Here is an 18,269-nt window from a genome sequence, read left to right as displayed (position 1 = left end):
GGGAGGGAGGGGATAAAATGAGGAGCTTATGCCAGGGGCTTAAGTGGAGAGCAGATCTTTTGAGAATGATGAGGGTAGTGAATGTACAAATGTGCTTACACAATTGATGTATGTATGGATTGTGCTAAGAGTTGTATGAGCCCCTAATAAAATGATTTTTAAAAAATAGATCTGGCTTTCATTTGCCTGAAAATTGAGTCACTGTAGTGAGTTTATTTCCAAACCTGAAGAGGGACTAAGAGCCATAGTCTCCGGGTTTCCACCAGTCTCCATCTGACCAGAAAGCCTGGTCTTTTATTATTTCTTTGAGATTTAGCCCGTCGTTTTCTCCTAGTCTTGTCCAGGACCATCTAGTTTAATCCTTTCTCCTTTCCACACCTGCTCAACCAGGAAGTCTTAATTGCGCATCCACTCATAGATTATTGTTCCTGCGGGGTTAGGTATATGAAATGTTGTCTGCCTCTGATGCTTGTTAACTTTTGTTCTCCTTCCATGTCTTCATTTGCAGAGTCCCTTGTATTAAGCCTTAACAAAACTTCAAGGTCATGTGAAAAATCAATTAAATCATACTAGGGCAAGATGCATACAAAGGCCTTCAGGAACAATAAGGAGATGCAGTAAACAGCTAAGAAGTGGCAGAGGGGGATGTAGTGAACCAGAAATTCAAAATCATATTAGGTTTGGCCCACATACAGTTTTGAAAACAGAACCCTGGTGGTACAGGGCTTAAGCACTCCACTTCTAACCAAAGGTCTTCAGTGGGAACCCACCAGCTACTCTGCAGGGCAAAGATAGTGGCAGTCTGCTTCTGTAAAGAGTTACAGCCTTGGGAACTTGGTGGGGCAGTTCTACTCTGTCCTGCAGGGTCACGATCAGTTGAAATAAACTTGAAAGCAATGGGCTTCTAAAGGATGTTCTCTCTTGACATGTAGAAAGGACACCCCTTGTTGGTACTTACCACATTCTGGACTCCTGCTTTACCGCCTTTATTCCAGTCGCAAATAATTAAATGAGACTGGCAGAAGCACTAGCGATGCTGTGGGTTATGTGTCGTGCTGCTAACAGCAAGGTCAGTGCTTCAAACCCACCAACTGCTCCCAGGGGAAAAAGCTGTTCTCATTAACTTGGACAGTCTTGGAAACTATAGGGCTGCTATGAGTCAGAATCAACTCGATGGCTGGCTTTGGTTTGGTTTGGGTTTAATATATTTAATAAATATTGAATGTGAATACTTAAGAAGTATGTGGCTATGAAAGGCATCTGGTATGTGCTAGGTATCCTAATAGACATCCATAACAAAGATCCCACTGGAAGAAAATTTTGGTGAAAGAGATGATGTTGGAGGTAAATCCTATTTAGTTAATCAATGACTATTGATTAGTGACATGTAGTAGTTACTGTTCTAGGCTATGAGGCTATCAAAATCCTATTTAGTGCTTGTCACCACAATTTCTATGGATTGCTACTCATAAACATACACATCTCCAAGATAGATTCTAAACTTCATTTTAGAGTCTTTAGTGATTAAAGATGAAGCAAGACCACGTTAAAACACCTAAAATTGGACTTACTGGTAGAATGAGCCATTATAAAATATATTAAGTGAGGTTAGTGTGGCCAATTTTCGTGAATGCTATAATCTAGTTTTAATAAAAGGTAATTAAGCTCCAAACATTCCTATTCACCTTTCAAACATGGCTTCACATACCCCTAAAAAATGAGATTTAGTATATAAGAAGCAGACATCAGTAATTTTTAGAATCTACCTGTGTTTGTTAGATCATTTCAAAGCTCTGATAATGATGACTTGTGAATCTTAATCAGGCTATTTTAAGAGACAAAGTTACAACCTTAACTCAACCCCCCCCACCCCATTTCCACGTTGACACTGCACTCAGAGTGGAAATGAACACATCAGAGTCACATAATAACTTAAAGTAGGAAATACAGATTAAGACCATAGTTTTAAAGAACACAAAAGTTATTTGTGATTTTGTTTTTGTCTATGAGATATATTTTTTTAAATATTTATTTTCATTCTGAAACCCTGCACAATTGAAAAACAGCAACAGTGCTCAGCGTAATCAAATCTTGAGGCATCGCTTACCATGCTCACAAGTGTTGCTGTTAGCGGTCAGGAGCCTCCAAGTCATTTCCACCTCGTGGGCACTCTATTTCCAACAGCACTCACCCCTGCCTTGTCTTCCACCACCCTCACGATTGTTGCGATTGTATGAGCCCACTGTTGCAGCCTCTATGTCAAGTCTATCTATGTCCTTGAGGTCTTCCCCATTTTCATTGACCTTCTGCTTTACCAAGCATGATGCCCTCCAGCTCCAAGAACTGGTTCCTTCTGATCACATGTCCAAATTACATGAGACTAAGTTTCACCATCCTCCCTTGTAAGAGCATTCTGACTGTACATCTTCCAAGATAGATTTGATCTGTTATTTAGGGCATTCTGTGTTGTATTCGATATTATAATCAAATCATATCTGTATTATCATAATTCCAATGCATCGGTTTTTCTTTGGTTTTCCTGATTCATTGTCCAATGAATGACTGATTGAAAATAACCTGACTTGGCCCAGGTGCACCACAGTTCTCAAGGTGACCGCTTGAACGCTTCTCAAGGTGATTTTTGAACACTTTAAAGTGGTCTTTGCATCACGTGTGCCCAATGCAATACATAGTTTAGTTTCTTGACTGTTGCTTCCATAGGCATTGGTGTATCCAAGAAATATGAATTCCTTGACAGGTTTAATCTTCCCTCCATTTATTAGAATGTTAAGTGTTCTGTAATTCTCGATCCTCTCAATGTTCTTCATAGTTTATTAAAATCCATAGTCAAATGTCTTTGCATACTCAATAAAACACAAGTATACCCCTTTCTGGCATTCTCTGCTTTCAGCCAAGATCCACATGGCGTCAGCAATGATCTCCCTCATGCCATATCCTCTTCAGAATCCAGTTCTGAGTTTTGGGGCAGCTCCCTGTCTATGTACTGCTGCAACCGTTTTTGAATAATCTTCAGCAAAGTTTTACTTGCGTGTGACATGAATGATATTGCCCAGTAATTACCCCTTCCTGTGGGTTCACCTTTCTTTGGAATGAGCATAAATATGGAACTCTTCCAGATTTCCTGACAGGGTAGTGAGTGCCTCCAGTGTTGGATCAGCTTGTGTTGAAATATTTCGATTGGTGTTTCATCAACCCCCAGAGCCTTGTTTCTCCCTTTGGGTTTCTTTCTTCAGTACCATTGTCCTTGATCATATGGTACCTCTTAAAATGGTTGAACCCTGACCAGTTCTTTTTAGTACAATGACTGTGTATTTCTTCCATCTTCTTTTGATACTTCCTGCACAGCCCAACATTTTGTCCATAGAATCATTAAATACTTACAATTTAAGGTTTGAATTGTTTTCTTCAATTCTTTCAGCTTGAAAAATACTACTTTTGTTCTCTTCTTTTGTCTTTTTAACTCCAAGTTTTAGCACATTTTGCTATATTTTACTTTGTCTTCTCAAGCATCCTTGGTCTGCAAGCTCCATTGAAACTTGGCCACACTGGGTGGTCCCGCTGGTATGTGTAATACCAAAATAGCACAGCTTCCAGCCTCACAGGAACACACAAGCTACCACAGTACAACAAACTGACACCCAAGAGATGCCAGGAAAGCATTGAAGACATGGAAACATGACTTAGCTTCATATTCTTGACATGGTCTCTAATTTCAGGTAGGATATACTCAAGTGGTGCTGTAGCTCTTGTGAACTTGTTTTGATTTTCTTCTGCTTCAGCTTGAATTTCAATATGAGCAATTGATGGCTTGTTCTGCATTCCACCTTGACATTTTTCTGACTGATGATACTGAGCTTCTTCATCATCTCTTTGCACAGATGTAATTGATTTGGTTCCTGGGTATTCCATCCTGCAAGGCCCGTATAGTCACCATCTATGTTGTTGGGGAAAAAAGGTATTTACGATGAATAAGTTATTTGTCTTGAAAAATTCTATCATGTGATCCCAACCATCACCGAGGCTTTATTTTCCACCTACTGATCCTTCTTCTTGGTTTCCAACTTTCGAATTCTAATCACCAGTGATTATCAATACGTCTTCATTTCACATTTCTTCAATCTTGGACTATAGAAATAAGTAAAAACCTTCAATGTTTTCTTCTTTGCCATTGGTCTTGGGTGTGTCCATTTGAGTAAGAGCCATCTTAACAGATTTTCCTTGTATTTGTGTGGAAATTACTCTATCACTGATACCTTTGTATTTCAGATAGATCTTGAAGTTACTTTTTGAAGATGAATGTCACATCTATCCTCTTCCACTTGTCATTATGGGCATAGCAGACCACGATTGTCCATTTCAAAACTAGCCAATACTAGTCCATTTTAGGCCACTATTGCCTGGGATATTAATCTGAAACCCTTTTATTCCATTTTCTTACAACTTCCAGTTTTTCTCGATTTATGCTGTAAACATGCCACATTCACATTGCGACGGGATATTTTCAGCAGTTTCTTCTCATTTTACATGGTGCCGCATCAGCAAATGAAGGGCTTGAAAGCTTTACTCTATCTGGATCATTAAGATGGATGCTGCTCTGAGGCGGCAACTCTTTCTTAGCTGTGTGTTGAGTGCCTGCCAACCTGAGGGGATCATTTCCTGGCACTGGATCAGACAGCATTCTGCTGCTCTCCATAGGTCTTGACTGGCTTTTTTTTTTTTTTTTTTAAGAAATGGATCACCATCTCCTCTTCCATGTCTGTCATAGTCGAGAAGCTCCACTGAAACAGAAAAAAATGCTTCTGTTTGAAATATCAGTGATAGAGCTTCCAGCATCACAGTAACAATCAAGCCACCACAGTATGACAGACTGGCAGACACAACCACCAGACCTACTGATGTGAGGTGACAAATGAGTAATTAAGAAATGAAATGAGTTGCGTGAAAATAACAATAATTTTGAATCGCTGTAAAATGCAAGCCATTTTTTAAAATATAGCCTAATTAATCATTAACCCATGCCAACCCTAAACAAGAAAATGGCTAATTTTCTCATTTCTCAGATCAACTTTTATCTATAGGCATTTCAGAATTTTAGAAGCATTATTTAAAGGCTGGATTAGCAAGTGGAAAACCCTGGAAGCCCACCTGTTACTGCCAATAAGGCCCTACTGGAACAATACCAACACCCATTCGTGTGTGCATGCTCGCTCATGCGTTTACAGTTCGAGGGCAGAGTTTTGGCACAAGATGTATGTGTAGCCTGCAAAACCTAAAATAGTTACTGTCTAGCCTTTTAAGTGAGTTTGATGACCTCTGTTTTAGACCATGATGTTGTCATCTGCTAGTCAGTCATTATAATAAAAATAGCAATATTTACCAAATTCTTAAAACTACAATGTAAAATATTTTCTCTTAACAAAGTTTTCTTGACATGTAATACAAAGCTAAAGCAGTGTAAAATTCTCATGCTAATTTAGCAATTATTTCATTCATTCATTGCTTCCTAACCCTGTCCTTCCTCAGTTTTAATAAGAACATGTGATGTTTCATCTTTGTTTTCTAAAACTTTAGAAGCCATGGATCGTTGAAAGATGCCATTGTCATTTGGCATAACATAGTTCACATAGATAGTGTTCTCCATCCTACTTTGGTGAGTAGCAACTAAGGTTGCTCATGAACAGCCATCTAAGGTACTACTGCTGGTCTCTCTCCGTCGGAGAAGAGAAGTGATGAGAATGAGAAGACACAGAAAGCAAGTAGTCCAGAAGATTCATGGACCATGAAACATCAGTTTCCATATCCTGAGATGAGAAGAACTAGCTGGTGTCCCTGAGTATCGCTACCGACTGTTCTGAAAAGGATCACATTAGAAGGTTCTGGTTGAAGAGTGAGAATATGTGGACCAGAACTCAAAATCAAAAGAAACAAGGTTTACTGACCTGCTAGAGACAGGTGGGACCCCTAAGATTATGTTAGAATAATCAACCACAACCGCGTTAGAATAATAAACCCCCTTTTGTTCTAATACCCTGGCATTCCATGATGCTCACCTTCCTGACACAATCACTGAAGATAAATGGGTGCATTAGCAAATGTGGTGGAGAAAGCTGATGGTGCCTGGCTATCAAAAGATACAGTGTCTGGGGTCTTAAAGGCTTGAACAAAAACAAGCAGCCATCTAGCTGAGAAGGAACAAAGTCCACATGAAAGAAGCACACCAGCCTGTGTGATCATGAGGTGTCGATGGGATCAGGTATCAGGCATCAAAGACCCAGAACAAAAAATCCTATCAATCTGAATGAGGGGGAGTGTGGAGTGGAGACCCAAAGCCCATGTGTAGACAATTGGACATCCCCTTACAGAAGGGTAACAAGGAAGAGATGAGCCAGTCAGGGTGCAGTATAGCATCGATGAAACATACAACCTTCCTCTAGTTCTTTAATGCTTCCTCCCCACCACTATGATGACCTCAATTCTACCTTACAAATCTGGCTGGACCAGAGCATGTACACTAGTACAGATAAGAGCTGGAAACACAGGGAATCCCGGGGAGATAAATCTCTCAAGACTAATAATGAGAGTAGCAATACCAGGAGGGAAAAGGGAAGGTGCGGGGAGAAAGGGGAAACACAATGACCTACATGTAATCCTCTCCCCAGGGGATGGACAACAGAAAAGTGGGTGAAGGGATACATCTGTCAGTGTAAGACATGAAAAAATAATAATACTTTATAAATTAGTAAGGGTTTATGAGGGAGGAGGAAAAATGAACTAATACCAAGGGCTTAAGTAGAAAGAAAATGTTTTGAGAATAATGATGACAACATATGTACAAATGTGTTTGACACAATGGATGTATATATGGATTATAATAAGAGCTGTATGTGTCCCAATAAAATGATAAAAAAGAATAATAAACCCCCATGTTAGAATAATCAACCACAATAATCAAAGTGTGCAGTAATTGTTGAGTGGTAAATTAGTGATGTGCTATGTAAACCTTCACCTAATTTACATTAAAATACTTAGTTTTGAAAAACTAAAAACAAAATCAAATCTTCCAGTCCATGAGGGTGGAGGGGTGGTGGTGAGAGGAGCCATTATGCCCCTCCCCTTCACCTCAAAAAAGAATTTGTGATAAAAAAAATTTAATTTCCTATGATGGTGAGTGTGGGTGGGCCTTTCTATTCTGCTTAATTTCAGTCTCTACTATGAAGCATAAAATCAAAACTAAACCCATTGTTGTCTTGTTGATTTGGATGCTTAGCTACCTCCAAAGGGTTCCCAAGGCTATAACAGTTTATGAAATGGTGCCGCCCGTCTTTCTCCTATGAAGCAGCTGGTGGATTCGAAACGCAGACCTTTGGATTAGTCGCCAGATGTTTTAACCACTGGGCTACAAGGGGTCCTAATGAATAATTAGTGAACATAATAGAATCCATTTACTCGGAGCAATAACGAAAGCTCTAAAAGTTATCTGTGAAATAACTCGCAGATGCTCACCTTAGCCAAGTAGTAATATATGCTACTTACTTTCAATGTAAGGATCGTGGAAAATCTACAATGTAGAGCCAAAGTATGTTGTAGAGTTTATAATAGAGCCATACTTCTTAAATTTCACTGTGCCTCGGAACCAGCTGGGATTCTCATACAGTGTTGGTGGGGATGTAAAATAGAACGACTACTTTGGGAAAATAACTCACAATTTTTTCTAAAGTTAAGCACACATCTATTCTAGGACCCAGCATGCCCACTTCCCCTGGTATCCACCCAAGAGAACTGAAAACAAAAGTCATAAAACAGACCAGTGCAGCAATGTGAAACTGCAGCTTTATTGTTCCTAACCAAAAATTGGAACAGCGAGGTGGGTGGCCCTCGATAGGAAAATGTATAAACGCACATTGGTGTGTGTCAGGGGGGTGGGGGGGGGTGGAATATTACTCAGCAGTATACAAATGAACAGATCACTTCCATATGTAACAATAGGTATGCACTCTAAAACATACTGAGTCAAAGCTATCTTACTTAAAATAGTGTGTACTGTGGTTCCATTTATGTGGAACTCTGGGAATAAGGACCAAACAAAAGTTGAGTGGGAATAAAACAGACTAGTGATGATCTGCGGGGATGATGGGATGAGGATTAAGTAGGAAAGAGCAAGACAGACTATCCCAGAAAGAAGATAAATGTCTCTATGTTGATGACTTAAAACCACCAGCCGCTTCTCGGGAGAAAGACGTGGCTTTTCCTCCCCTAAACAACCAGTCTCGACTCATGGGCAGTTCTGCCCTGTCCCCCAGGGCCACTCTGAGCCAGCAGCAGCACAGTGGCAGTGAGGCCCGTTGGTTTGGGTTAGATTACACAGACATTTAAAGCTAAGCGGTATACACATAGGATATTTTTGCATCTCATTTCCTATGTAAATTTTATCTCAAATGAAAATTTGTAAATCCAAATTGAACTCGTTAATTTTTTGCACATTGAAGTATTTAAAAAGATGTGTATTGACTGCTACCTGAAGTTAGCACTGAAATGAACCAAAAGACGCCAGTAATTGAAGGATAGGAATAAAGTGATTGCCAGAGAATATTGGAGAGATGACCATAGTAGATTAAAGTGATAAATCTGATTGAAAGAAGTTAAAACTTTGTCACTTGATCTCCCCTCTGGTACACTTTGGATCTGATCTGGGTTTTAATGTTTTCTGCGTGTGTTTTCATATTTCAGTTTATCTCTGCTATAGTTTGTCATCATGGATAGCCTTCTTGAATCTTTGTGACATGCTTTTCAGTAGGTGAGCCCAGGATTGGATTAACCCACAGAGACAGCCCCGGGAATCAGGGTTCCTGGGAGGTGCGCTGGGGAGGTGGATGGTGGTGCTAAGGGAGAGCTAATAGCGAGGAGCTCAAGAAGGAAGAAATGTTTTGAAATGGATTTTAGTAGCAATTGTGCAACACTACTTGATGTGATTAGACTATGGAAAAGCATGATGTCTGGATTAGCGCCTTATCAAGTGGGGTTTTTTTAAGGCGGGGAGAACATGGATTAATGAGTAGATAGAAGGATAGATAGTTGGAAAGGTATATGATGAATCAGTATAGCAAAATATTAATGATAAAATCTAGATGTTTATTATAAAAACCATCAGAACATGGCTTTATGTTTGAAATTTTTCATAATAAGATGTTGGTGTGGGCTAGAAGGGACTGCTTTATCTAAGGAGTCCGCTTAGAAAGCTGTGAGATGGCATTTTAAAATTTATTGAATTTTCTCTTTCTTGATCAACCATAGGTTAGACCTTTATAGGAACTCAGCCCTATGTTTAACCATTTGACTAACCCACTGCTCTGGGGTGCTTGCTCTGTGACAGGGAGAGTCCTTCGGCTAGCGTGGACACGTGTGCGTTTCTGTCGTCATTCACCGGCGCCAGTCGGACTCTGCTGATTGACGGCTGGGTAGAACTCAGAAGAGGCTTGCAAAGACAGGAGCGGCACCTTTTCCTGTTCAATGATTTGCTCGTTGTGGCCAAAATCAAGTAAGTATACTACACGCTGTGTCCTGCTCATCGTTAGTAAAGATAAGCCTTCCTCCTCCAAATCTTCTTTCTATCGGAATGCCTGGCCTGTGCTACTTGTGCTCATATCTGATGTGAGTTTCTGTTTCATTTTTGCACACACACAGTGTTTTCAGTTGCTTATTCTGTGAATTTGGCCTTGCTCCATGCCAGTAATGTGGGGACACAGTAATGAACGTGACAGCTGCTGTCCCAGCGCTCTTGGAGCTGACCTTCTGGGAAATGACAGCTTGTGAGTAGTGCTCCGGGAGAGGGTAGGTGCCTGCCGGTGACGAAGACAGGACATGTGTTAGCTGAGGGTCACCAGGTAGGTAAAGCCATTGAGGGATTGCAAGCAAGCAGCCTCTCAGATACAGAAGGATGAGCTTCCTGTGTAGAGGGCACAGCGGGTGCAACAGTAAGGATGAGAGCCCAGTCCTTGTTGTGGAAGTTAAAAGAAGGCCCATATAAGGAGTCTTTAAAAAGTTCATGGAAAATACAGATTATGAAAACTATATACCTTCTACACCATATACTAGTGTAAAAGCCGAGTTTTTCAGCGCATTTTTTAATGCTGTTTTTGTGGTACAATTAGGTGCCTCGGCTGATATTCAGGTCACTTATACTAGAGTACATATGGTATGGCAATTCCACTGTTTTTTACCGTTTGATTGGCACATAATACACATATCATAGAACTCAATAGTTCAATTGTATCAAGAAGAATTGTACAATCGTTACCATAATCCATTTTAAAGCACTTTCCCTTTTTTTCATGGTTAAACTGCTTTTCAAGTGAGTTTTGAAATTTTTGCTGTACACCGAAATGAGCTTGCACTAACTTGGGATGACACATCTGAACAGGTTCTGGTTCGAGACACTGAAATGGATAAGACATCAGTTTGAAAAGAGCCCCGCTTAGAGCAAAATGCATAGGCACGAACAAGCATCACCTTCATGGGGAAACGTAGGTAGAAGAAAGGTGAAATCATTGATGCTTCACGGAAAGTTCACGAAGACAATGCTCCGAGGGACTTAGCCGCTTACAGATGGATCACTCGTTTCAAGAAAAGGGCCTCGATGCCATTGAAGAAGACAAGCCCCCAGCGGCCGACCAGCCACATCAGTGTGCAGAGAAACAACTAAACTAGCCACGCCGCAGTTGAAGGCTAGCAATGACCGACAGCAGAAATAACAGTGCCTGGACATTTCACCTGCGTCTGCTTATGTGATTCTGACTGGGAAAAGGAAGCCAAGCACGCTCTCTGCTTGGTGAGGACCCAAGCAGTTGTGACCAGATCAGCTGCAGCGAGTGGACAAGTTCCACGTGACTTTTCCGGTAATCCAAGAGGCCAACGTGGTCAAAGCAAAAATGAACTGGTCAGGAGCAGAGGTTATGGTTTTGGGGGGTGCACAAGGCCTTTTGTTTTTGGGGGGTGCACACGGCCTTTTGTGTGTTGACTTTCTGCAGAGCCAAAGAACAATGACATCCACTTCTGATGAGACTGTTTTGAGAAAATTAGCCAAAGCGTTAGCAGAAAAATGTCCAAGCAGACTTCACCGAGGGTCCTTCTGCCCCACAACAGTGCTCCTGCACATTCCTCTCGTCAAAGGGCCATCTCGCCATCTTGGCTGGGAAGTTGTTAGGCATCTTCTGTAAAGCCCTGCTTGGCTCCTTTGCGCTTCTTTTTGTTTACTCATAAAGTCTTTAAAGGGCACTCATTTTTGCTCAGTAGAAAGACTGCCTTGATAGGGCTAAATTCTCAGGACCGTCCTTTCTTTAGGGACGGATGAAATGGCTGGTATCATTGCTTAAAAGTGGCTTGATCTTGTGGAGGCTATGTTGAGAAATAAAGTCTCTATTTTTTTTTTAATTTTAATCTTACAGTTCCATATATCCATCAACTGTTTGAGGTCTCCATTTATAACTGCAGCATAGTGAGTGGGAAGACAGTGCTGGAGATGGGACTGAAAAAGTGGAGAAACTTCATTTCAAGGGTTCTTTGAGAAGCAAAGCCAGTAACACTTCGTACAGAGAAAATTTTATCCAGAGAAAATGACTCACACAGTTGTAGAAGGGGGGTAAATCCAGGCTGAGTTCAGTCCTTATATAAGATGTTAAACTGGACGGAGACTTCTGACTCCCATAGCTTTGGGGGCTGATGAACCCCAGAACTTTGGAGAACACCACAGGCTGCAGAGATGGATGGACTCTAAAGCAAGTCAGGCTTATGGCTAGAGAGACAAGTGAATTTAAAGGCAGCAGGTCAGATGGCAGCATACTGATTGCTCCAGGGATTGCCAAGCAATATGGCAGGCTCTGGGCTCACGTCCAAAGAACGAGCTCAGATGAAAGATCCAGATACTGCAATAAAGCAACAAGTTTACTCATAGTGTCCACTTATATAGAAATTAGGCCACACCCCGAAAGAAACGTCCTTTCCATTGCTTCAGAGCTGAGACCTGAATAAGGAGGTTGCGTTCCACCCTAATCTTACCGGCTGCCCACAGTGGGTCCGGTTGTTGGGTTGATTACATTGTGTTACATGACATCATGGGGAATTGCTAGGGCTTAACTCCCAAATCACTGAATACCCTGACCCAGCTACACTGACCAAACCTAACTGTCCCAAGGTCTTTGGGAGGCTATCTACTACTGTGTAACAAATTACTCCAACAATACGGGACAACCAAAAAACCACAAATACCTCACAGATAGTCTGAGTCCAGAATCTGGCAGTGGCTTAGCTGGGTGACTCTTGATTTAAGGGCTTTCTGAAATGACAGGTGGTGCTGTTGACATTGACTGGAATGGCAGTCATCTCAAGGAAGGCTCAACGGGAGCTGGAGGATTCACTTCTAAGCTACTCATGGGCGGCTGACGGGCCTCAGTTCCTTGCTGGCTGTTGGCTTCCTCTCCATGTGGCTCGCTTCTACAAACTGCTCATAGCTTGCTTCCTTTGGAAGGTCTGCAAGAGCACCTAAGAGAGATGCTACAATCTTTCTAGCCTAATTTTTGATGAGCACATTATCATTCTTAGTGTTTGCTATTGGTCACACAGACCAATTCTGGTAGAGTGTGGAAGGGAGGCGATTCAGGGTTTTCATATCAAGATATGGGGATCACTGGGGGCCGTCCTATAGGCTGGATACCCCAAAACCTATGATAAGGAGTGTGGATCTTTTTTGGAGGGGTCTTCGTTGGGGCAGTGCATGATCTGATTCATATTTTTTAGGTTTTCTAACTGCTGGTAGATCATGGATTGGACAGAATTAGTATGAAGGCTATTGTAGAACTACGAATGAGAGGTGATGAAGGTTTCTGTTTAGGAAAATAGTAGTTAGATGAAAAAATACAGATCCACTTGGAATATATGGCTTAAGGATGCACTTTCTCCTCAACACTAAATGCCAATACCGTTTGCGCTCAGCCTTATTGCTTCTTCGCCATTCTTGTTACTTGTGAAATACCATGGTAGACAAGAGTCTTAACAAAACAGATCTCATCAAAGATCTTTCTATTCACTGGAGAGTAGAAAACACGATTTCACAGCCCTCGCTGTCATTGCATTCATATCCTGCGATAGGTATGGCATTGCAGGCCAGCTACTAGCTTTGCCAAACACTAGCCTACAAAAAGCAGAGCAACAGGAATCGATGGACCACCGACTGAGATGTTCAACAAAAGAGAACCCTGAATGTGTGTACTCGTTCGTGTCCATCAAGTAATTTAGAAGAAAGCCACCCAGCCAGCTGACTAGAAAATAGCCATGTGTGTGAGCATCCTCAAGAAGAATGATCAAGCAGGATGCAGAAATCATCAAACAATATCATAAACCATGCATTAGGAAATAATAGCCGAGCAGGGGTTTGGATCCAGACCTTGACTCCAACGCCCGCGTCCCTTCCCCTGTACCCCGTTGTTACTCGTTGGGCACATAGATGTGTGACCCAGAAGGTAGAGGGGAGGCGGATGGGGCAGTCTGCTTCTGGAGAGTTTTTCAGCCTCAGAAGCCCCCCGGTACAATTCTGCTCTCTCCTGTAGGAAGAGAGGACTTAATTTTTCTTTCATCCAAAATAAACAACAGCCAAGAAGACGTAGTGCCAAACCTACATCCCCCCTGTTACTTCTCACCCTTGGATGAAGGGTTGGGTTGTACCCTGGATCTCTTAATTTGAAGGACTCTCAGCTATTAATTAAGTCTTTGTGCTTTGCCACGTTGGGGAGTGGAGGGGGAAGGGCACAAGGAGAATTAGCTCATCTTGAGGCTTTGGTTAGAAACTGGTTACAGTCAGTCTGTAGGGTATAAATGCAGAACTAAGTTTAAGTGGAATAGATAGTTGACCTGCTGCCCATATTTATTCAATTAAACTAAGTGAACTCTAGTGTATGAAATAATAAGGGAGGTTTTTCAGATACTTCTTTTTATTGGCTAAGGTTATAGGCTTGTATTTGCTTCAGTGTGTGCTGGATTTTGATAATGTTCGCTAAAAATTGTTTTCTGTGTATCGTCATAACCTTTTCCACCCTACATTAGATTAAGTATGAAAGCCAGATGGCACCTGAGGGATCACTTTTGTTATTTATTAGAAAGCCAAATAAGAAGTAATGGTCCCAATAAAATTATGGCTTTCCATTTTTATTAATACTGGATCTCTGTATTATAAATGTTAAAGTACTTAAAAGTTATTATCACCTCTGCTAATAGCCACACAGCACGCATTTGGAATGTACTGACAAAAAGTGGCTGTACTTAGCTCTCATCCTCTTATGCTGCAACCATTCTCATACTTTATCTTCTAAACAAACGGGAAAATAATGGTGAGTTCTGTTTCGTGAAAAGGGTGAAGCAGAACAAAGCCCTGGTTATTAATTCTTTGGCAGAATTTTCCACAGATACTTCCAGATTATACCATGATCTCTGTCAAAAAACGCCTTCTGAAACATCCCCGTCCTCGAGTGGGTGGAACTCCCTGGATGCCTGGATACTGCACTGTCCTCAGAGGGCGCTTCTTCCATTGTAATCACTGAAAGCGCAGACGTGGGTCTGCCACCTTCATGCATTTGTGAGACAGAAACTGCATTCTAGGGACAGCGACTCAAGGATCGTTTGGTTTTTAATTCCTCCCCACCCTTACCCTCGCCTCAAGCCCCACTTTACATATGTTTTCATTTTTATTAGCGTGGTCTAATACTATTCGAGACCGAGAGTGAAAAGTCTAAAGAAAGCCAGAGTGGCCCCAGGACCAATGTGAAACTGTATTGAGATGGTGGTGGTGGTTGGGTTGGTTCTGACCGCGAGGACCTATTACCACAGGAGGAGGCACTGCCTGCCGGGTCCGAGCCACCCTCCGAGCCATCCTCACACTTGTTCTGTTGGAGCCCCTTGTTGCAGCCATGGTGTCCGTCCATCTCCTTGACGATCTTCCACTTTACCAACCACGATGTCCTTTTCCAGGGACTGGTCTCTCCTAATTTGGATTCAATCTTTTCAGGCTTTATGAACAGAAATAGTCTTCCTGAACCTCTGTGGCAAACAAACCAATCCCAGTGGAAAGCCTTGTAGCTCTAGAAAGGTGGATGGAAAGATACTGCCACCCAGCTGCTTTCTAAAAACAGCAGTCGTCAGGGGCTTTTTATAGATGAGTAGTGGAATATCAGTGAGTATAAATTCAGATTCTGGCTCTGCTACCTTAAGCTGCTGGGCATTCACAAAGGTAATTAATCTCTTTTTGGCTCCACTTCCATATCTATAAAAGAGAAGTAATAATACTTCATACAGTTGATTTATAAAATAGTATATATAAAGTTTTTAAGAGTGGCTGGCTGATGGTGGTAAGTTCTCAATAAATATTAGCAATACCACAGTATTATTATAGAAGAAAGGAAATTATTTGGACTGTCAGAGCCTTGTTTATTATATCGGGGGATGCATAATCTTGACATTTTATTGACTTGGGAAAAGATATTGTTGGCATGAGATTTTTTCCAGGTCAGTTCTTTTTTCCCCAGGAAGTTCCCCCGTGGTTTCTCAGCTGTCTGAAAGAGAGAAACCAACACCAGAAAACACGAAATCGGTGAAAACCACCAAATATATGGGGACTTCCGACACTGGGGTGGGGGGTGGTGAATTTTCATTATCTCCTAACAGTTCTCTTGGCAGAGAGTTCCCTGATCATGCAACTCAATCCTTCAATTGCGTGAAGAAGAGTGGTACCGTCATGACCACTACCAGTCTGAGAACAGTTCCTTCATTCTGTGCCCCTTTGATTCCGTTTTCCCACAAGTTTTTTGAAGCCCCCGTGTCTGTACCTTTCCAAGCAGGTTATGTAGATTTCATTCTAGTTTGCTTAAATAATTGCCAGCAGGAGTCCTGGTGGCATCCAGGTGAAGCCCTCCGCTGCTAACCCAAATACCAACGCTTAGGACCCGCCAGCCGGAGAACCCCTGTGAAGCCCTTCAGCTCACTGAGTTCGAAACAGTCCGTTGGCAATGGGTTCGTGGGTTGAAGAGTTGCCGTTGAGAACTAAAGTTATATCTATTGGTTGGTCCCCGTTTGAAGCAAAAGAACCTGAGGAAAATCCCTGTCTTACGGGAGCAGTCAGTCCTCAGAAGTGACTGACAGACCTCATGTGCCAGGCCCGAATGACCTGGAGACCATCAGTACGAGTTGGTGCCTGACTCCCACTACCAACTGCTCTGGCTGCGCGCACGGCAGAGGATCCCGGACAGCTGAAGAAAAATGTAGAACAAAAAATGCACACACACAGGAAGTCCGGCTTTGCAAGTTTGACAGAGGAAGGAGAAATCTCTGATACTGGCCCTAAAACAGCGTCCTTCCCATCTGGGAATGAAATCATTCCTGGAGACCAGCTTGGAGCCAAACAATAGACAGGCCTGGAAAACAAGCAACGTCACCTGAGCGGAACGTATGCCTTCAGACTGAGTGGCTCACTGCCATCGGGTCGAGTCCCACCCATCGAAAATCAATTAGGTGAAATCAAAAGGGCCACCTTTGCCCAAAAGCAAAGCTGGGAAGGCCGCCAGGGGTAGAAATCCAGATAAGACGGAGAGATTGTTGCCAGTTTGGGGGGAAGGCTACCGATGCCTTGGAACCATTTGCATTCTAGCTATTGCGTGGGGAAACGGATTTGTTCTTTAAACTTTCAACTGAAGCACAATAAAAAATTCAAAAGGAAAAAAAATGCTGTGTTGCCCATGAGAAGCATACGCGAGGCTTTGGATCTAGATGACCCTGCAGGTGTAGCTCCTGCAAATCCCTTTTTCATTTCACAAACCTCATTGAAGAGTTTCAGCTCCGAAAGTTCCATGAATCCGCGGGTTTTCCGGGACATTTCCATATGAGGTGCCTTTGAGTTCGTGTTAGCCTAAGTCTTTCCACAAAGGGTTCTGAACAACAGGAAGTGCCCAAGATTTCATAGGCATTCGCTTTATCCTCCCTGGTGCTGTGGAACTATTTTAAGTCTCAGGTCCAGCGTGAGCATTAAATTGGGGCAATACATTTGGTGGTTTCCACATCAGAAGTCTAAGAGGGATTAGGGGGAAATTGTCAAAAAGCAATTGTGCCACTGGCTCAAAGTAGATCACCTTCTGGGTCCGCAGGGATGAATGGTAAGTGTGTCAGCCCAACTTCAAAAACAAATGTCTGGCCTCATTTTATTTTCCTTTCTTTAACCTTGGATCCGGTTGTTAGAATATAGTTTTTCTGTTTTAGCCAGAATACCAGGTAAAATGTTATAAACAGAATGTATGGAAAGGGTGTTCAAAATGGCCTATGCTTCTAACGTCTAGAAAATTTTATACTGTAATACTCAGTTGAAAATGTATTTTATAAGTTTCATTCATTCCAGGTTATATTATCTAGTCCACCTCTCTTAAACTATGCATCATATAAGTATTTTAGTAAATGATATATTTCTACACTTTTGTTCAGCTGCTCAGATGTTCTTGGAGGTGAGCAAGTTCTATAAATGATGGACTGATTCTTTAAAACAGCATTAAACTCAAGGGTAGAGTTTCACGATAAATGCAATGCTCAACACACAGAAGACTTGAGGAGCCAGCTTATGGATATTTGCAGCCACCAAGGCAAGCATACGGCCTTTTTCAGCCCCATGCCGGCCCCAAGTAAAAACCGACCACATTACAAGTTATTGTGCTGGGCTCCGAAGAGGAAAGCAGTGACTAAGACCTTTGTCCCGATAACGAAACGGTCCTTTCTCTCTCAAGCACAGAAGTTCCCATAACACCTAAGAAACAAAATAACATGTGGTCTTGTTGTTGTTGTTGTTTTAAATCTTTTTAGATATAACAACAACTTTAAGATTAAAAATAAAATAAAGCTCAGTGACATGTGGACAGCAAGCTGTGTGGATGAAGTGGGAGAAGGCAACACCAATGCCCAGAAATCCTTTGTCCTGGGCTGGCCCACCGTGAACTTTGTGGCCACCTTCAGGTAAGAACCCCCGCTTTCCTTGCAACGGGTTATGTGGGTATCATTTCTGAGATGATGGGTGTCATGTCTGAGAGAGGAAAAACTTAGCAAATTGTCTTCCCCTTGCGTTTTAAGGGAAGCATTGTAGTTAGACTGTGGGTGCCAAGTCATCTTGAGATACATGTCACTGATGAAGACAACGTTTCCCCCAAAGAGTTGTTTTCTCATTACGGAAACTT

The 18,269-nt window shown here is 41.9% G+C and overlaps 1 protein-coding gene across 1 annotated transcript in view; it reads left to right on the top strand.

Moving 5' to 3' along the window:
- The window catches only part of ARHGAP20 (Rho GTPase activating protein 20), a 145,679-nt gene that overhangs the window by 81,645 nt on the left and 45,765 nt on the right, over positions 1-18,269 (top strand). The window contains exons 3-4 of the mRNA XM_004708978.2: positions 9,392-9,556; positions 17,902-18,051. Of these exons, the coding sequence (XP_004709035.1) occupies positions 9,392-9,556; positions 17,902-18,051 (315 nt within the window). The remainder of the gene's footprint in view (positions 1-9,391; positions 9,557-17,901; positions 18,052-18,269) is intronic.

This window comes from Echinops telfairi, unplaced genomic scaffold (genome assembly GCF_000313985.2).
Source record: "Echinops telfairi isolate 266 unplaced genomic scaffold, ASM31398v2 ScPeMD7_7421;HRSCAF=8459, whole genome shotgun sequence".
In the NCBI taxonomy this organism is placed as follows: domain Eukaryota; kingdom Metazoa; phylum Chordata; class Mammalia; order Afrosoricida; family Tenrecidae; genus Echinops; species Echinops telfairi.
This window is presented reverse-complemented; position numbering and strand designations above follow the sequence as displayed.